General features: G+C 38.7%; 1 protein-coding gene across 4 annotated transcripts in view; it reads left to right on the top strand.

Annotated features, from left to right (window-relative positions):
• KAT6B (lysine acetyltransferase 6B) overlaps window positions 1–17,979 on the top strand; it is a 185,688-nt gene that overhangs the window by 141,153 nt on the left and 26,556 nt on the right. For all 4 annotated transcript variants that reach the window (XM_040242364.1, XM_040242365.1, XM_040242366.1 and 1 more), the window contains exons 11-13: window positions 1,252–1,393; window positions 4,564–4,725; window positions 7,881–7,974. In XM_040242364.1, the coding sequence (XP_040098298.1) occupies window positions 1,252–1,393; window positions 4,564–4,725; window positions 7,881–7,974 (398 nt within the window). The remainder of the gene's footprint in view (window positions 1–1,251; window positions 1,394–4,563; window positions 4,726–7,880; window positions 7,975–17,979) is intronic.

The raw sequence follows: 17,979 nt of genomic DNA, 5'->3' as shown, positions 1-17,979 counted from the left end.
AAAATGAAGAGAAAATAATGGTACTAGGTTTTCCTTTTGTCCTGAACTAAGATTAGCTGTGAAATTGTCTTGAACTAATGTATCTAAAAATGGGTGTTTTGTGAACAGACTTTTTTTCCTTCAGGTATGTCAGGGCATACTTCATTAGTATCTTCTCAAATGCTTTAGCCTGCAAAGTTTGGTAGTCACAAATTTACTTTTCTTCTAGAATAGATATCACCCTTTTCTCTTTCTCATGGGCATCTCTCCAGTCATCTAACTGGAGAAAATGGGGAGGATTTCTAGAAGTGGCAGACTAAGAGTCAGGGGTTTTGGTTTCATATCACTCAGCTCCATGTTCCTAAACAGTTTTTGAAAAAACACCAAACACCAATGAGCTCTTATATGTATGGGTAATCATAAGTCATGTTGTTCTGAGAGCTTTGGATAAATTTTGTATATGAATCCAAGATTTGAGATTTCTATGATGAGTCTGTCTAGTTCTCCCCAAAACCCTTCCCCCCATGTTTATATCCCAAAGCCCTTGAGAATGCTTCCAGGCATTCTCTTGTAAATACAAGCAGTGTCTACCTAAGCATAACAGGGCACTGGTTAACAAAATGGTGTCATTTCTAAGGTGGAGAAAAAGTCAGCAGAAGTGAGAAAGCTGATTGTCTAATGTTACTCAGAGTCAGTGGAATTGGTAGGAACAGATAAGGTCATTGACTTGACTGCACTTAGTGCTTTAGATTGTGTATAACTGATAGTAACCTTAAAGTTACCTCATCCATAAGAATTGGAGACAGCTAAATTCTAGGACTTCCCTGTCTTATAAGTACACAGATCATTTTAAAAATAATGAGTTCACTTCTCTCTGAAAAGATTTGTTATCGTTACGCCACTGATTATATGTAATATTGAAATCATGACATTAAGTGTGAAATTTGAGAAATGTACATGGTTGACAGGATGCCATAGTTTTTATTAGAGTCATAGTTCCAAGTCTGAAAACCTTTTTTCAATAGGACATTTCTAAGGAAAGAAATGATTTGTTCGTACAGTAAAGACAGCAAATACTATTAGATTGAAAAATAATGTAAAGATTGTACATTCTGTCTACTACTGGCTTTCTTTTTCCTTTTTTAAACTACTTCCTTCAAATACCATTATACTGCCTTTTTATGGCTTAGAGAGAATTGAACAATGTTTAATATTTCCCCCTGAAAGGAATAACCAATCAGATTATATTCTTTGGTTTTAAAATTTCAACAGATTACCAAAGCTTTACCTGTGTGAATTCTGTCTTAAATATATGAAAAGTAAAAATATTTTATTAAGACACTCAAAGAAATGTGGATGGTTTCATCCTCCAGCAAATGAAATTTACCGAAGGAAAGACCTTTCAGTATTTGAGGTAAGCATGTGTAAATAAAAAACTCAGCATTGGAAACCTAGTGCTTCTAATTGTTGACTATGTACTGATTTGTTCATAGAAGGTACAATGTTTATTCAATTTTGGCACTGAAATTCAGACTGCTTTTTCAAATATCTCCATATTTTGAAGTGTTTTTCTAACCATGTTAAGCAACCTTTGAGATTGATGATGAATTCCTACTTCATCACATTAACTTTTTTGTCTTCTCCCAAATCCCTGTCTGCACCAGATATATTCACCAGTGAATTTATGATCTCCTTAGCTCTTTGTAAATTCTACTCTCTTTGGCAGGAGAAATTAGCTTTGTTCAGCAGCTCCAGCCAGTGTCTGGCAGGTGCTCACTCTTCCAGGGAATTGAGCAGCTGTACATATCTCCTCAGTACACAACCACCTGTGTTTCCATCCACTTCTTGGCAGGGTGGCTAATCCTTTTGGTGAGACCTCAGCAGATGTTGGGACTCCCTCCCTTCCCAATCTGGGTGGGTGACCACCCCTGGAGAACTCTGCTGTTCACAGGAACCCCTTGTGGCCATGTGTCTGTTATTGTGTGTTCTTGAAGACACTTTGTGTTTTCAGAATTGATTTAGTAGCAGAAGGTCTTTGCCGGTATATCGTTTCGTGGTTTGATCATGTTCTGTTGTCAGTTTCAGGGATCCAGTTTGGCTGAGTCACTTGTTCTTGAAGAAGCCATGCCTTTCTTTCCTGTTATTGCCTATTCACAGGCCTTCTCAATTCTCTCACTCTGGTTGCGTGCTTCCATCACCCTGCCTTATTATAATTTCTGTTATGCATCTCAGTCATTGGGTTTGTTCCGGAGTGCTCAGAAGAAGCCTTCCCTGCACAGCAGATATGATCTCCTCTTTCTCTGAAATAGTTTTACTTTAGGGTTCTCTTTTTCGGAGTTGTTCAGATTAGAAATTTGTTATCCTACCCCACATTTCTCTATAATTCTGGTCTGTAATGTCTTGCATTAAATTTAATGTAGGGGAGGGTCATGCCTAGGTTTCTCTCATGGATCAGGCTCCCTCTCTCAGACGGTCTTGGGCCCATTGCTTTTTCCCAAGACTCACCAGAGAACACATATATTGTGTCTTATGATTTTTCTGAAGCCCGTCTTCCTGGTTAAATCAGGCTCTTTTGGCAAGCTTGAAGGGAGAAGGGTTTTGTTGCTGAGAAGATTTGATGTGTTAGTTCTTACTAAACGGGAGGCACAAAGTTTCTCACCCTGGGGGCTGTTTATGTTTTGGGCTGGATGATTCTTTGGTGTAGGGGGCATTGTAGGATGTTTAGCAGCGTCCCTGGCCTGTACCCACTAAATGCCAGTAGCCCCAACCCCCCTCCAGTCAGAATATCCAGACATAGCCAATGTCTCTTAAAGGACAGAAATCACCCGCAGTGAGAACCACTGGGCTAACGGGAAAGGCAGATGCCAGTGGCTGTCCTGTTGTTCATCTTGGGATGCTAACAGGCCAGCCCCAACCAGTTGAGACAACAGAGCTGTTCTCAGCTGAAGCTTAATTAATGAATGTCACAAGTTCAACTTAACTGTTGGCTCCTTCCTTGATGCCTTGGAAGCTTTCTTCTAACCAAAATAAAATGAAAATCAGTGTCTCATTGTTTCTCAAAGGACAGAACACATTGTTGGCTTTAAGTAATTGTTAAATAAATCAGCATAACTCTGCCAGAGGGGGTGAACCTCTCATAAATCCAGGAAAAGTCTTCTGGGGTAAGAGAATCAATCTTGTTAGGCTAATGAGAAAGCTCTAATTCAGGACCAAATGCTCTAATTTGGGACCATACATAGATAAGAAGGGAAAAATCAGAAGCAGATCTGTAAATTTTTTATTCATAAAAATAATTGAAGGAATTGGATTGAAGAAGTGCCAAGGTCCCTATTTCAGAATCTGAGTTAATACTAAGAGTATAGCATGTGGGGAACTTTTGTTTTTGCAGTGTCCTTAGTAACTTCTAAAATAAATGAATAATAATCACAGATTACTACTTTCGTATCTTTTCTATATCCCTCTTGAAAGCATGTCATATTAGACCTTTCACAACTGGTCAGACTTTCCAGCATTGTCATCTCTGTTTTTCTGGTTCAGGGATACATACATCTCTGTCTTTCCTTTTTGTTATATACTACCATTTCCAAAAGGACCATACTCCAAAAAACTTCCTTTAATTAAAGAGAGAATTGTATCCTCTGTGCCTGTTGCCCATATTTGATCATGTTGCCATGTGCGGGACCGAGGTATCATCCAAGGGAAATGGTTATATGAAGTCTAAAAATAATCTGTGCATTATGAGAACCGGTATGGTCCACAGGAGACTCAAGAATGATCAAGTTTATTGTCCAAGAGCTCTGGTTAGCAAATATCCACTTCCCGTAAGAAAAGTGCTAGGGATCTTCTTCTTGAATCTGCTGTGCTTTCTGTTTTCAACAAGTAACTACATTTGATCAACGAAATTGGCATCTGTGCCTCGCCTCTTGTCTGTAACCATCAGTAACACAGCTTGATTCTTTTATTTTGAAGAGAAGTAGACTGTAATCATGGTACTTACTGTAGGTTAAAATTCATCTCACTTTCTCTGTAAGTATTCCCAACATAGAAATTTTATCTTTTCCAATTATATTTAAAATGATGCTTGGGATAAAACCAAAATGGAATCCTCTTTTGTGCATCCATGTTTCTGAGGAATCAGAATAATATAGTTTATTTTAATGTGAGGCCCTTTGGAAACAACATAAAGTTTAACTGACTCAAGCAGCATTTTGATTGGTTTACGTTTCTTTAATTCAAGTTTACTTGGTTCAAATAGAGAAGGAATGCCTAATCATTTTTTTTAGTTGTAATAAATAGTGAATAAAAATTACTCCTTTGTTAGCAATGTATGGCCTTTCTTCAGGAAGTGTAAAGAGAAATTTAAGCTACCTTAAATTTACCCCAATTTAAGAGAAAAGGTGGAATTCTGATTTGCCAAATGACAGCTATTTTCTGGTAAACTTTCTTGGTTAATGGAGTGTGTTAATTGTTTAGTTTGGAATTTGAAAAAAAAGTACATGCTTTCCAAAATACCATATAAAAGAAACAGTTTTATATTGAGTGGTATTTTTATGTTAAATAATGTTGTCTGTTTCTCTTTGCTAGGTTGATGGGAATATGAGCAAAATTTATTGCCAAAACCTTTGCTTGTTAGCCAAGCTCTTCCTGGACCACAAAACATTGTATTATGATGTCGAGCCATTCCTTTTTTATGTCCTTACAAAAAATGATGAAAAGGGCTGTCATCTGGTTGGATACTTCTCTAAGGTAAAACAAGAGCCAGTATGACCTTCATTTTCTTTTTCAGAATGTTTTTGGTAGAGTCCAATTCTTTAAACAGGGCCTTTTTATGACTCTTAATTTGAATAAATGACATGTTTCTGAAAAGCTCAGGTTCTTATTCAGAGCTCATTAAGAAAAACACACACAAAAAAAACCATGAGCATTGTGCCTAGGAAGTGTGTAAAAGGCCTCAGCACTATTTGCTGTGTTGACTGTCAGCATTCATGTAATGTTATAATTGCTGCCTTGCAGACCACCTAGCGTCTTTCATTGTCTAAATTTTAAGCTTAGTTCCCCTTTCCCCCTAAGTGGTATCAACATGAAGGTTTCAGTATAATGTAGCATTTAAAAGAGAATTCTCCTTTCTCCCTGTTGCCTTCCCTCTGTGGTCATCAGCATCTCAGTGAGCTGGAACGCTGGCATGTGGACAGTTAAGCTGATAGAATGGCTGGTTTTACTCTTTCGTCTCTTACTCTCTGCGCTATTGTTTTCAGATCTAAATTAGCCTCATCTTTAGAAAGCCTAAGTATCTCCAGCTGTTAATATAGGGGAGCCCTTAGCATATTGAGTGGCTGTAGTTTGTCTTTTTCACGTGGTTCAGAGCAATTATCTCACGTTCTTCTGTTCAGAGGCTTCTGAGATACATTAACTCGTATGCAATAAAAGGAATCTGAGTTTGGAGATATTTATCAGGCTAACCTTAAATTTTCTTAGGTACTTAGGAAATAGTTTAATATGCCAGAATGGTAATTTTAAGATTTCTAGGGCAGAATATAAATGCTCCAAATCCTATAGCTTATTTATTTTATGATATATGTTTACATATTAGGTGATAAGTGAATTTTAATTAATCTACTGTTACATAATGGAATGCCTAAGGGAATTGTCGTTTTCATGGAAGGTCAAAACTTTGCATACAGAAGTTTTTCCAAATTTAAGAAACAACCCAGAGACCATAAACAAAAATAGGAATAAGTGACAGCACTCATGGGAAACAGCCTCACCATTTTAATCATGTATTTGGTAAAGCTCTAAAATGAAAAAGAAGACTGTTAACTTTTATAGATTACAGATGATAGAGAATTAATACAAGGGAAAGCAATAGCTAGGAAATTTATATAATTTATAGAACATTTTACCTTCTGTATAGATGTGTCCAAATAATTTAAAAGAATTTTTAATTTTTTCTCCAAAGAATTAAAAAGAATAATGGTCATGACTGTCCTTTCTGTTTGAAAATGGTGTTTCTTTAAATCTATCTGCATTTTAAAACAAATAGTGATGCCCATTGACGTTGTTCTACCTTATGTTGAGTTGACCTCTAGGTCTTTGGTTCACAGTAACTCTTGGGGTTTGAGTCTTCTCTTTGTCACAGGGCACCCAACATTTTTATTTGTGTGCATGGTCAGTTGTGTCTGACTCTTTTCAACCCCATGAACTATAGGGTCTGCTGTCCATGGAATTTTCTAGGCAACAGTACTGGAGTCGGTTGCCATTTTCTTCACCAAACATTTTACTTAGAACAAGCTAAACTTTTTTCATTTTGTCACTGTTTCTTTTATAGTATGGCAGCAACTGCTGTCATTTCTTATCATACTTGGAATATTAAAATATCCTTTGCAAGTGCAGTAAAACAAAATCTAAAAAACAGCCATGTTAAAAGACTAGATGCAAATTAAGCCATATTCTAACATCGCAGTTGGAGTCTGAGGGACTGTGGCCCTCTGAGATTAAACCAAATTCTAGATGTTATAGCCAAAGGATGGCCGAGATGACCTGGAAAAGTTTAGTGTAAATCATTACATGCATATATCTTTCTAAGCATGTAATAGATGACTCAAAACAGGAAGGAAGGAGGGAGCAGTTGTTTACAGTTTAGCTGTGGTAACGTGTTTAAAGGCAGGGGGCAAGGATGGGGGGAAAGGACCACTTTTGGGTTAGATTTCCAAAAATATCACACAGGTAAAAATAGTTTGGAATAAAGAAAAGACTTGTGTCAAGGATGAATCCTTTAGCTCAGAATACACCTCATTTTAGATACAGTGACCCATTTGTCTGACTTTGCAAAACACACTAATTATTTGAGTCTTTGCCATGGATGTACACATCCAGTGATGGGACCATCCAGTTTCTTAGGAAGATTGACATACATTATTTCTTACTCCTCATTTCTTGGAGATTCCACAGACAGCTCCAAATGTGCGAAAGTCAGGAGCACATCTTTTTCACAAAATCTTTAATTCCGCCCTGTAGTGTTTTTTCCTCCACCATTTCCTGTGATCTTTCAAATAGGTTCATTAAAGATCTGGGTGTTCCAAGGTAATTCTTTGATGTGGTTAGTACCATTTGCGGTTAATCTAATTTGTGGTTTATAGTTGGCCAGAGCATTCACAACCTCAAAAGCCTTTTCCAGGTCTTCTCTGTGTAGGTTTTGGCAGCTTCTATGTACTGTCAAGAAAATGTTGCTGCTCTGATGCCATAGCCCATGAACATTGCAAATTTTCCCTGAACTACAAGAACCATTTCCACTATATTCTCTCCAGTCTTCCTCCTGGTTTCAGACTGTTGGTAATATGTTGGCCTCACTTTGGTTTGCAGGCTTGGGGATTTCTTGTTGCTGTTTTTTTTGTTTTGTTGTCCTTCTTTGAAATATAGATTATTTCTCCAGCATTTTACTTTGACTGTTTATTCATAAGAGAAATGTATCGTGCAAGTCTCCCCACACAGACACTGTTATAGTTTCACTGTGGCCTTTTACAAGGTGTTCTTAACTGATCCCGCTGGGTGACTCTCTGCATCTTCCCCCACTCCCTCCGCCCATCTCCCAGGTTGTTTGAGCATAGAAAACCTTTCTTCCATACTGTGCTGTTTCATTTGACTCACATTTCCTTGGATTCTTTATTCATATTTCATGGTGCTGACTTTTAAGAGTAAAGATGTAATTGAGAGGCATGCCTGGAGTGCGTAGTTTGTTGTTAGCTGATAGTTTGATTGATTAAGATGGTCGAATTATTCTGCTTGATCCTGACCTAACACGCCGCTCACCTTAGTGGACCATGGCATATGGACAGTCGCAGGTGCAGGGAATTGCCCGCTTTAGCAGCGCTCTGACATACTTGATCTGTTTCTCCTTCCCTCAGGAAAAACTTTGCCAGCAGAAGTATAATGTCTCCTGCATAATGATCATGCCCCAGCACCAAAGGCAAGGATTTGGACGGTTTCTCATTGATTTCAGTAAGTGAAGTACTTTATTTACTTTCATGATCCAGGGAGCTGATGGCTATTAAAGGAGAGTAGTACTTAAAACTTTATTTAACCTACTTTGTTGTTTTTATCAATAGATAATGGGTTTTCTACTTATATTTACATAGGTTAGAAAATCTTCCTCAAGTGAAAAATGTATTGCTGCTCACTTTTGTACTCTAGGAAATTGAGACCCCATCTCTCGCAGAGTCACCAGCTCACAAAGCCATTACCCTGAATGAACCGGCAGAATTACATTCCATTCTGTGAGGCTCATGCTCATTAGCACCAAAAGAGGCAATTATTTGTGATTAAAGCCAGAGGAAGTGTTATTTAAAAGGATTTTCAGCTTTCTGAAATTCTGCCTATAATCTTGTGCAGTACAGAGTAGAAACGGGTTTTTCTATTTAGAAAAACAATTCTTTAGGTAGCCTATCCTTGGAGCCTCTCTAGTAGAAATAAATATCTTGTTTTGTTAATTTCCCTTGTCTATTATGGAAATTACTATGGAAATGTTTGTATTTAGAGGTTCCCCAAGTAATACTTTTTATACACATTTGTATCTGCTGAGTCTCCTCGATGAAAATCGGAATACTACTTTAAAGTATGCATAAAATAATGTTTAAAGAAAGTTGGTCGTTTTTTCCTCCTTTGTTTATATTAGATTGGATGTGTAAATAGAGTATTAAGGCTGCATTTGGAGATTTTATTCAAAATATCCAGATAACAGGAAGACCAGGTATCTCATGATAGTAATCTGACCGTGTGAAAATCTGTCACTAGGAACTATGTGCTTCTTCATTACCAGAGTTTAAACTGAAAGAAGGAAAACACAGCAAATCATGTAATCATCATAAGGTACATCAGATGCAAAACCAAAATGTAAATATACTCAAGGAAAACCATGAAATGACGTGTTGAGTCTAAATCTATATTATTAGATGTTGAAATATGAAATTTTGGGTGTAAAATAAAACTGTATAGCAGTGTTGGACTGATTTGTATAATTTATTGACATTGAAAGATAGTATTCTTCTTTGAAGTATTTTAATTGGTTATATTTTCAGATGATATTTCTAGTCATTAATTCATTACCTTAGTCTTACTCTTCTTTCTTGATCTAGTTATCCCACAAAAGGTCATCTTACCAGAAGTTCACCATTTTATTTTACAGCCCCAGTTGTAATGTGTTCTACAGGCAAATCCAATTGTTTTATTTTTGTGTTTTTTGTGGCCACTGTTCACAAGTTGTTCCTAATAATTTTGGATATGCCTTGCAGCCATTTGAGCCTTAAATTTTGGATAGTATTTGCGTGCTTACAGAGTAAGGCAGACTACTAGTTCAGTATTCGTGATCTTCCAGCAGCTAGTTCCAGCCTCTCTTTGGGGCTTTTTCATGTATTATGTTGTATATTAACCTCCATTTCCTCAAATACTTTGAGCAGATTCCCATATTTCTGTTGTCTGTGCCCTGTCTTCCTTAAATGACCACTTCCTCCTTTTCTAGCCTCAGTCTATTCAAAATCCTACCCGTTGTTAAGAACTGGCTCAAGAACCTCCTTTTTATTTTTTTCTTAATTGGAGGATAATTGCTTTACAATGTTGAGTTAGTTTCTTCTGCACAACCACGTGAATCAGCTGTAAGTATACATATATCCACTCCCTTTTGAGCCTCCAGCCTCTTCTTTTTGATCCCATCTCCCAGAATTACGTCCTGTTTTTTTCTTGGCTTTATATCTCTGCAGTGTAGCACTTAGATTCAATTCATTCTTTTGTAGTAATTATTTGATACAAGTGTCATGCTTCCAGCTTGCCGTAAGCTCCTTGGATACCTTCTTTTCATTCAGCAGGGCAGAGCACTCGTAATCTGCAGTAGATGTATTTTTGCTCGTTTGAATGGAATCTCCAAAGTGATATGGTCACTGCTCATGATGATTTTCTACCTAAAGTTTAAAAGGGACTGGTACTTACCAGGTAAAAATGCAGGTCTCTAAATATAGTAGCCACTTATTTGTTCAGCGTGGTCTGGTACTAAGGCCTTCTGCATAAAATAACAACCCAGGAACAAATGCAAATCTTTATGTTAACAATTTTAGTGAAAACTGTATTAGAGTCTACTCTGTTTTTTGAAACAACTAGGGAACACAGTGGAATCTATCTGGATGGCTCAAAGCCATCATGATGAATGCCATCCATTAGGGTGCAGCCAGGCAATGCAGTGCTAAAAGGTGTCATTTTAGATTTTCTCTTTCATGTACCCTTGGCATCACCCTGCACTGGAGTGGGTTAAGAAGTATGATGAATGATTTGAATAAAGCTGAAAGGGGATTGGTGCTGTTTCTTCAGAGACGAGGAGATCGGGGAAGAATTTTATAGCGCTCAAAGAAAATGGGAACTAGTATAAACCAAACAAATTCAATTTAAAACCAAAAAATAATTCCTTGGCTGCACATGTTTTAAAGAAGATAGAGTAGGCTGCTGCCAAAATTGATAGCCTCTCCTCGTTTGGAGTTACTTAAAATAATAGTAGATAAATATCTTTCTATGATGATTAGATCCAGTCTTTTGCAGGAGGAGATAAACCCCATGACCTCACATAATCCTTATCGACCTTATAATTCAGAACTCAGGGCAAAATAGATAACTGGAGTTACAAGTTTTCTAAAATCTGCTCTGTTTTTTTTTTTTTTTTTGAGGAAGCTTTTAAGGGTTAAATTTATTTTATTTCTACTTGTACATGAGCCTGAGGGTCTTTTGGTCCGGGCAGGTATTTTCAGTAATTTAAAGAAGGTTGTAAGGCATGAAATCTTTATTTGGTTTATAATAACTACTGGTTCAGGAAGCTAAAACAAGACACCAGTAGAAGGAAAGCTGTTCACTGCCCAGCTGCCCACTGGCACACAGAATTATAGACATGGGCACAAAATGAGTGAATATAAAGAACTGTGACTCTAAAGCTCTGAACACTGTTCTCAACAGATGGAGTGGTCATCCCAGCACCAAATGCTGTCCTTAGAATAATGTTATTGTGTGTGTCTTCCTAGGACAGCTTGTCTGGGATGTGTCAGAGCAGGGCTTCCCCAGAGGTCATCTGCAGATTGGCCCAAGTGACTAAGGGCACCTACTCCCAGTCTGCTCATAAACCAACTCATAGGTTTTGTAACTCTGCCCAAAACTTCAGTCAGAAGTGGATAGCGGAAGGAGTGACTTGTCATGGGTTGAAGCTGATACTGTATTTCTCTTTCTCTCCTGCTTTCTAAGATTTCCCTCTCTCCCTCAGTTAGAAAATTTCAGTCCTCCCCTTCTCTGTATCCACACACATACACATACAACTCTCCATCCACACCAGGCATCTCAGAACTCCAGAGAAGACCCCTTCCCTCAAAACTTCTGTGATTCCTGCTTCCAGGTCTCCCAGGGTGAGGCATTAGCATGTCCCTGCCAGGCTGTGCCCTGTCCCTGCTGCCAGAGCCCCCCAGCAGTGCCTTTCCAGCTTACTGCTCTCCCTTCAACTTTGAAGTACTCTCAGACTTAGAGGAAAGTTCCCATCTACTCCACCCCAGATCCCCAGATATTGACATTTTGTCACATTTGTTTTTTGCTTTATTATTCTCAGTCTTCCTCTTGCTCCCTCCCATCCCCCTCTGTCATTCTGTATTTCTTTTCCAGAATCATTTGGGAGTAAATTACAGACCTGTTGCACCTTTACCCTTACCATTTCAGGGTGTTTTTCTTTAAAAAAAAAAAAAAAAAAGATGCTCTCATACAAAACCATAAATAATCCAAACCAAGAAATTAATGTTGATTCAGCATTATCTGTTATCTAATCTGTCTATCTTGTTCAAATTTCGGATGTTGCCAGTTTTCACTTATGTCCTTTCCAGGGGGAAAAAAAAATTTTTTCCCCAGTCCAGGATCGCATGTTGAGTTATTATATCTTTAGAGTTATTTGGAACGACACCTTAGTCATTTTTTGTTTTGTTTTGTTGTTACCTTGACATTTTTGAAGTATACAAACCATTTTTTTTGCACATTGTCCCTCAGTTTGGGCTCGTTTGATGTTTCCTCATGAGTAGATTGGAGTTCTCCATGTTTTGGTGGGAAGACCCAGAAGTGATTCTGGTTCCTCCCGAGCACCTCCCAGCAGGATCACATGATCATTTCTTTGTCCCATTACTGGTGTAAGATGGTGCCTTTCAGATTTCTTCACTATAGAATAACATTTTTCCCTTTGTAATCAGTAATATCCTAGTAAGAAGATACTTTGGAATTATGTAAATATCCTGTTTCTCATCCAATTTTCACCTACTACCTTTAGTGTTTATTTATGATTCTTATCTAAAACAGTTACTACTTTGGTAGTTACCAGATAATGATTTTTAAAGTCCCAATGTATCATCTACTTCTTGTTGACATTTGCTATAAGGAAAGTGAGTGAAAGTGAAAGTCGCTCAGTCGTGTCTGACTCTTTGTGGCCCTTCCTTTGTGACTCTTCCATGGACTATGCGGTCCCTGGAATTCTCCAGGCCAGAAAACTGGAGTGGGTAGCTGTTCCCTTCTTCCCAGCCCAGGGATCAAACCCAGGTCTCCTGCATTGCAAGCAGATTCTTTACCAGCTGAGCCACCAGGGAAGCCCAGAGCTTCCTTTATTAATTTTTTAGTTAAAAAAATCACTTATCTCATTGTTCTTTAATTTATATGATTATGGACTACTTAATGAATTTTTATTTTATTCTATGGATTATAACTTGTAGCTGCCATTATTTATTTTGATATTCAGATTGCCCCAGATTTATTCTGTGCGAACTGCTTCAGACTGGTGCCTGTGTCCTGGTGCCTGACATGTCTGATCCTTCCTTACTTTCTGGTACAGCAAACTTAATGTACCAGATTCATCTTACTGTCTCTCTGACCTAGCCCTGGAATCACACATTTCTGTTTTAAAAGTCTTTAATTCTTTATGGTGAAAAACAATGTAAAAACCAAGATCTGAGCACTTAGGTGTCCATACTGCCACTGGGGTGTCACTGCTTCTAGGGCCTCTCAAGGGGCAAGAGCCAGGAAAGAAGAGATAAATGTTTCTGTGTGTGTGTGTATACATGTTATGAGTTCACTGAGCTTTGCATTCCAAATCAACACCTCTGCAGAGTTTTAGTCTATCCTTCCATATTATTTTATTTGCAACTCTCTTCTCTGGTAGTGAGAAATCTGACTTCCATTACCTATAGTATATTTATTAATATGCTTAGTCCTAGAATACACATTAAATCATTTTAGGATTGCTAATCACATCACTGTATAAAACAGACCTTCTAATGAGAGCTCAGTATTTGTATATAGTTCTTCATGACTTTACCCTGAGTACAACTGTTTTCAAATGTTAAGAATATAGAACAACATGATTTTCAAAGTTGAAACTGAATTAAAGGGTATACTCAAAGAAGTGTTACTCCTCAGTCCCATTCCTGAGCCTTTCCTGCAGGTCACCAATCATATTACTTTCTGTTTATCCTTTCATTGTTTCCTCTGGTACAAATACTTATGGAGCAGTGATAATCTGTTGTATATACTTTGAGTTGTGTAGGACTATGCTTGGTGGGGCAATGGATGGGCAGTGACGAATTGTCTTTTACTTAGGCCCGCAGAGCCAAAACCCTGCCTGGGGAGCAGGATACAAAACCCAGGCTCCTGTGCTGACCCAGGAGAGACCCAGGGAACCCAGCTGATTCAGCAGTAGGTTGCAGAACATTGTGCCAGGTAGTGGTGAAACAGGCTGGCAAAAGCACGTACTTGTGTGTTTGTGTAAACTTGTTTATCTGATTCTGAACTGGATAATGAAGAAGGATGAGAAAAGATTCATTTCTTACCTCTTCAACCTTGTCGATTGGGAAACCGTAGTCTACATTCAGCTAAACACAAGCAAGAGAAATGAAGACACAGCTCTTGCTGGGTGGTTAATTAAGTTCACTGAGGAGACATCAATTGTTGGACAGTATGTTTCTACAATAGATATTGAGAGCTCGTGGTGTGAGAAGTTAAAGTGAAAACATTCCAGGCTGACGAAGGAGCATATTCAAAAGTGTGAACATGTACAGAATCGTGTTAGATATTTAGGTAACAACAAAAGAAACTCCAGGTAGATTAAAGACTTAGAGATTAACAACAAAAAGAACATTTAGAAAGTAAAACAAAGGCTATCTAATTATTTATCTGGTCTTTTAGATGGTCGTGGACATCCTGAGCAGTAAGAGAATGAAAGAAATCACACACAAAAATTAGACAGACTTCACTGTATAATAATGTAAAACTTATATGTGGGAAAATATTAATATTTAAAAACAAACATAATTGGAAAGATGTTTGCAACAAATATACCAGGTGAAGTTTTGTTATCTTTAGTATTTAAACAAATATAAAAGTAAAGGTTTGGATAGTGTTAAAACATAAACCCTAATGGGAAAATGAGCAGAAGTCGTGAACACAAAATGTGCAGAAAAGGGAAAATCACCGATGGAGCAACAGCACCGACAGGTTTAAGTGTCTAGTATGTGTCAGTCACCGTCGTAGGAGTCTGTCCTCATATCACATGTTGAGATGTGTGCTTTTAGCCTCATTGTAAAGGGTCCAAAAGTAGGAAGAGTGAGCCAAAGGAGCTCAGCATTTCGACAACAGCATCCATAGTCATAGCTGACGTTTCTAAAGCACTTACCATGTGTGAGGCACATGCTGAGTTGCCTCAGCCGTGTCCGACCCTCTGTGACCCTATGGACTGTAGCCCGCCAGGCTCCTCTGTCCATGGGATTCTCCAGGCAAGAATGCTGGAGTGGCTTGCCATGCCCTCCTGCAGAGGCTCTTCCCGACCAGGATTGAACCTGCATCTCTTAAGTCTCCTGAATTGGCGGGTGGGTTCTTTACCACTAGCACCACCCGGAAAGCCATATATGAGGTACTGTAACCCAAATTACACACTCACTCAATCCTTGCAGATACCCTCAGAAGGTGGTCACAGTTCTCTCTCTTTTAATGGCACAGAGACACTAGGAAACTTGTTTAAGATCATCCTAAGCCACTGTTCAGTACCCCATAGAAGAAGGCTAAGATATAAAAAGTACACTTTGAGGACTGTGGTATAAGTGAAATTTAAAGAAATAGATTTAAAAAGCTTAATTATCAAGGGCTGTAGGGTTTTTTTTTGTTTTTAAGCTAGAGAGACTGGAGCACTGATGGAGAAAAATCAATGAGAAAACAAAGGATTACCAGAGGGGTTGTTTAGTACAAATGAGAAAAGGCATTTGATGAAATTCAGTATTCTTTCCTAATTTAAAGTAATCAAACATACTCATTTGAATCATAAGAATTCTAAATCTTATATTAACTTTTTCTTCTTTGTTTCAGACTTGACTTACTCTTAGGGGAGGGAGCTATAAGGAGTAGATGACAGTTGGGTCCAGGAGTCTACAAACTGAAACCTACAGTTTTCCTGAGACTAGTGTACAGATGACAAGCTTTCCAGTTACATAAATTATGAGTTAACTTTACTTCAGTCAGTCATTTTAAAAACAACTGTTTATTTGTAGGCTAATCATAAAAGTTTGTAAGCAGCTTCGATTCTTGGCTTTCTCCATTGAGTATTAAGATACTGTACGATGTATCAGGGTTGTCCTTCATGGAACAGAACTTGCTCTAGAGGAAATATAAATGATGGAATGAGTTAGGTACTTATTATTTCCAGAAATCACCTTTGCTGATCTTTTCTGTGATCTTGTATGTCGAGAGGTTTCCCCTCAGCTTTCATGAGGAATGTATACTGTTTACAAACTCAATCTGTCTTTAGTGTGTGCTGCTAGAAGATGTGTGCAAATGACCCAGTTTTGTGTCTACAAGTTATGAATTTGGTCATGTCACCAGTGTGGTTAGCAGTATCCTTGTACTTGTTCACTTTCTTAAGAATGAGACTGGATTTAAGTCTCATTCTTAAGGAGTCCACACACCTGGATTTAAGGAAAATAAGAAATACAATAAACTTTTAAGAAAGGATGCTTCTGGGTACCATTTAATAGCTAGTTTCATCCTCACTGAGAATTAACAGATGAACTTTCCATGCCCTCATTCTTCCCCTCATCTGGTTCTAGTGACAGAGATCTCTTAGGTAGTTCAGAGAATCCAGTCCCAGTCTTGTCTTTCCTTTAGCCTCTTTATAGCTCTTGGCTGATTTCTTGAGGAGGCACCACCTAGACAAGAAAGCACCTTCTCTCCCAACTACTCTGCCTTTCTAGGTCGATCAGGCAGAATTAGAAAGTCACATGCTTCATCTCTACCTAGAATATTGTGATGTTGAAAGTTAACATGATGTTGGTGATGTTAACCATGTTACCTCGTCTTCCCCTGTATCTTAGATGCTGCTGCTGCTAAGTCGCTTCAGTCGTGTCCGACTGTGCGATCCCAGAGACGGCAGCCCACCAGGCTCCCCCGTCCCTGGGATTCTCCAGGCAAGAACACTGGAGTGTGTTGCCATTGCCTTCTCCAATGCATGAAAGTGAAAAGTGAAAGTGAAGTCGCTCAGTCGTGTCCGACTCTTAGCAACCCCATGGACTGCAGCCCACCAGGCTCCTCCATCCATGGGATTTTCCAGGCAAGAGTACTGGAGTGGGGTGCCATTGCCTTCTCCCATCCTAGATGCTAGCCACTAGCTTAAATGTTATATATCTAAATACCAGGATACATCTCATAGTATTTCTGGTTACCAGCTAGCAACTTTCAGTTTTAACAGTCAGCCTTCAATAGATTAAAAGAGCTACCACTTACAAACTTTTCAGAACACAATTTAAGTAAAGCTTAAGAAAACTATTAAACAAAAATTTAGAGTAACTTCATCCTACCTGAAAATTGCATGCTTTTTTTAGAACAAAATTTCTAATACTGACTGGCCTGTCTCCTGTAGAAAATAGGAGTTTTAATTTAGGAATCGAGTTGGTTGGGTTCCAGCGTGACACATTTTACCTGTTGGTAAATTCTAAAGAACGAGGACTTGACGGGAGTCACTAGCTTCTCTCTGAGGCCAAGTTGAGTACCCTATCAGGGCAAACAGGTTCTCCCCAAGAGACGGATCCTTAGTGTGGCAGGCCCTGGGGAGACACCCACTGCTCTAGCGAGGGTCCCTGGGCATCTCTGCGCCATTGTGGTCAACTTAGGGCTACACTTTCCAACGAGTGACCCAGGAACTGGTCCAGCTAGCCAGAGATGTTGCAGTCTCCAGAGCTCTAGTGCTAGTCACCTCACCCTAAGCAGCCTCATCCTTTTACCCTGGCAGGCATGTGAATATTATCTTCTCCCTGTTGGGTGGAGGCCATGCAGCACTCCCTGGGGGAATAAACTCTGTTGGGTAGGTTACAGGATAAATATTTCAGTTTCTCCTATTTATGAACCCCACAAGCCAAGCATCAGAGATGTTTTAAGAGACCATGGCAGTGTGTCTTAGGTACAGGATCCGACTGAAACACTCTGACCACCTGTGAGGAGTTAAGCAAATTGAATGAAGGAGCTGTATGTTTGACATGTGCTATTTACCTACTTTTGTGATTTTTATTTAATAGTTTTTCTTTTTTTTCAGTGGCACTGACTAAAAAAAAAGTGCTCTAGGCTGAGTAAGTGCAAAGTCATTTAGAAAGTTGCAGATGTCTTTTACATATTCATGGTTTATTGTCCGTCATGGAGGTAGAGTCTTCATTCTCTTCTGTATGCTCAGTCATGTTCAAGTCTTTTGCATCCCCATGGACTATAGCCCACCAGGCTCCTCTGTCCGTGGAACTTTCCAGGAAAGAATGCTGGAGTGGGTTGCCATGCCCTCCTCCAGGGGCTCTTCCTAACCCAGGGATCGAACTCCCATCTCCTGCATTGGGAGGTGTTCTTTACTGCATTCTTTACTGCTGAGCCATCAGAGAAGCCCCTGGCACTGAATAGGTCTTTATTATTTATTGAATAAATGTTAAATGAATT

The sequence above is a fragment of the Oryx dammah genome, unplaced genomic scaffold, assembly GCF_014754425.2.
Source record: "Oryx dammah isolate SB20612 unplaced genomic scaffold, SCBI_Odam_1.1 HiC_scaffold_6, whole genome shotgun sequence".
Lineage (NCBI taxonomy): Eukaryota > Metazoa > Chordata > Mammalia > Artiodactyla > Bovidae > Oryx > Oryx dammah.
This window is presented reverse-complemented; position numbering and strand designations above follow the sequence as displayed.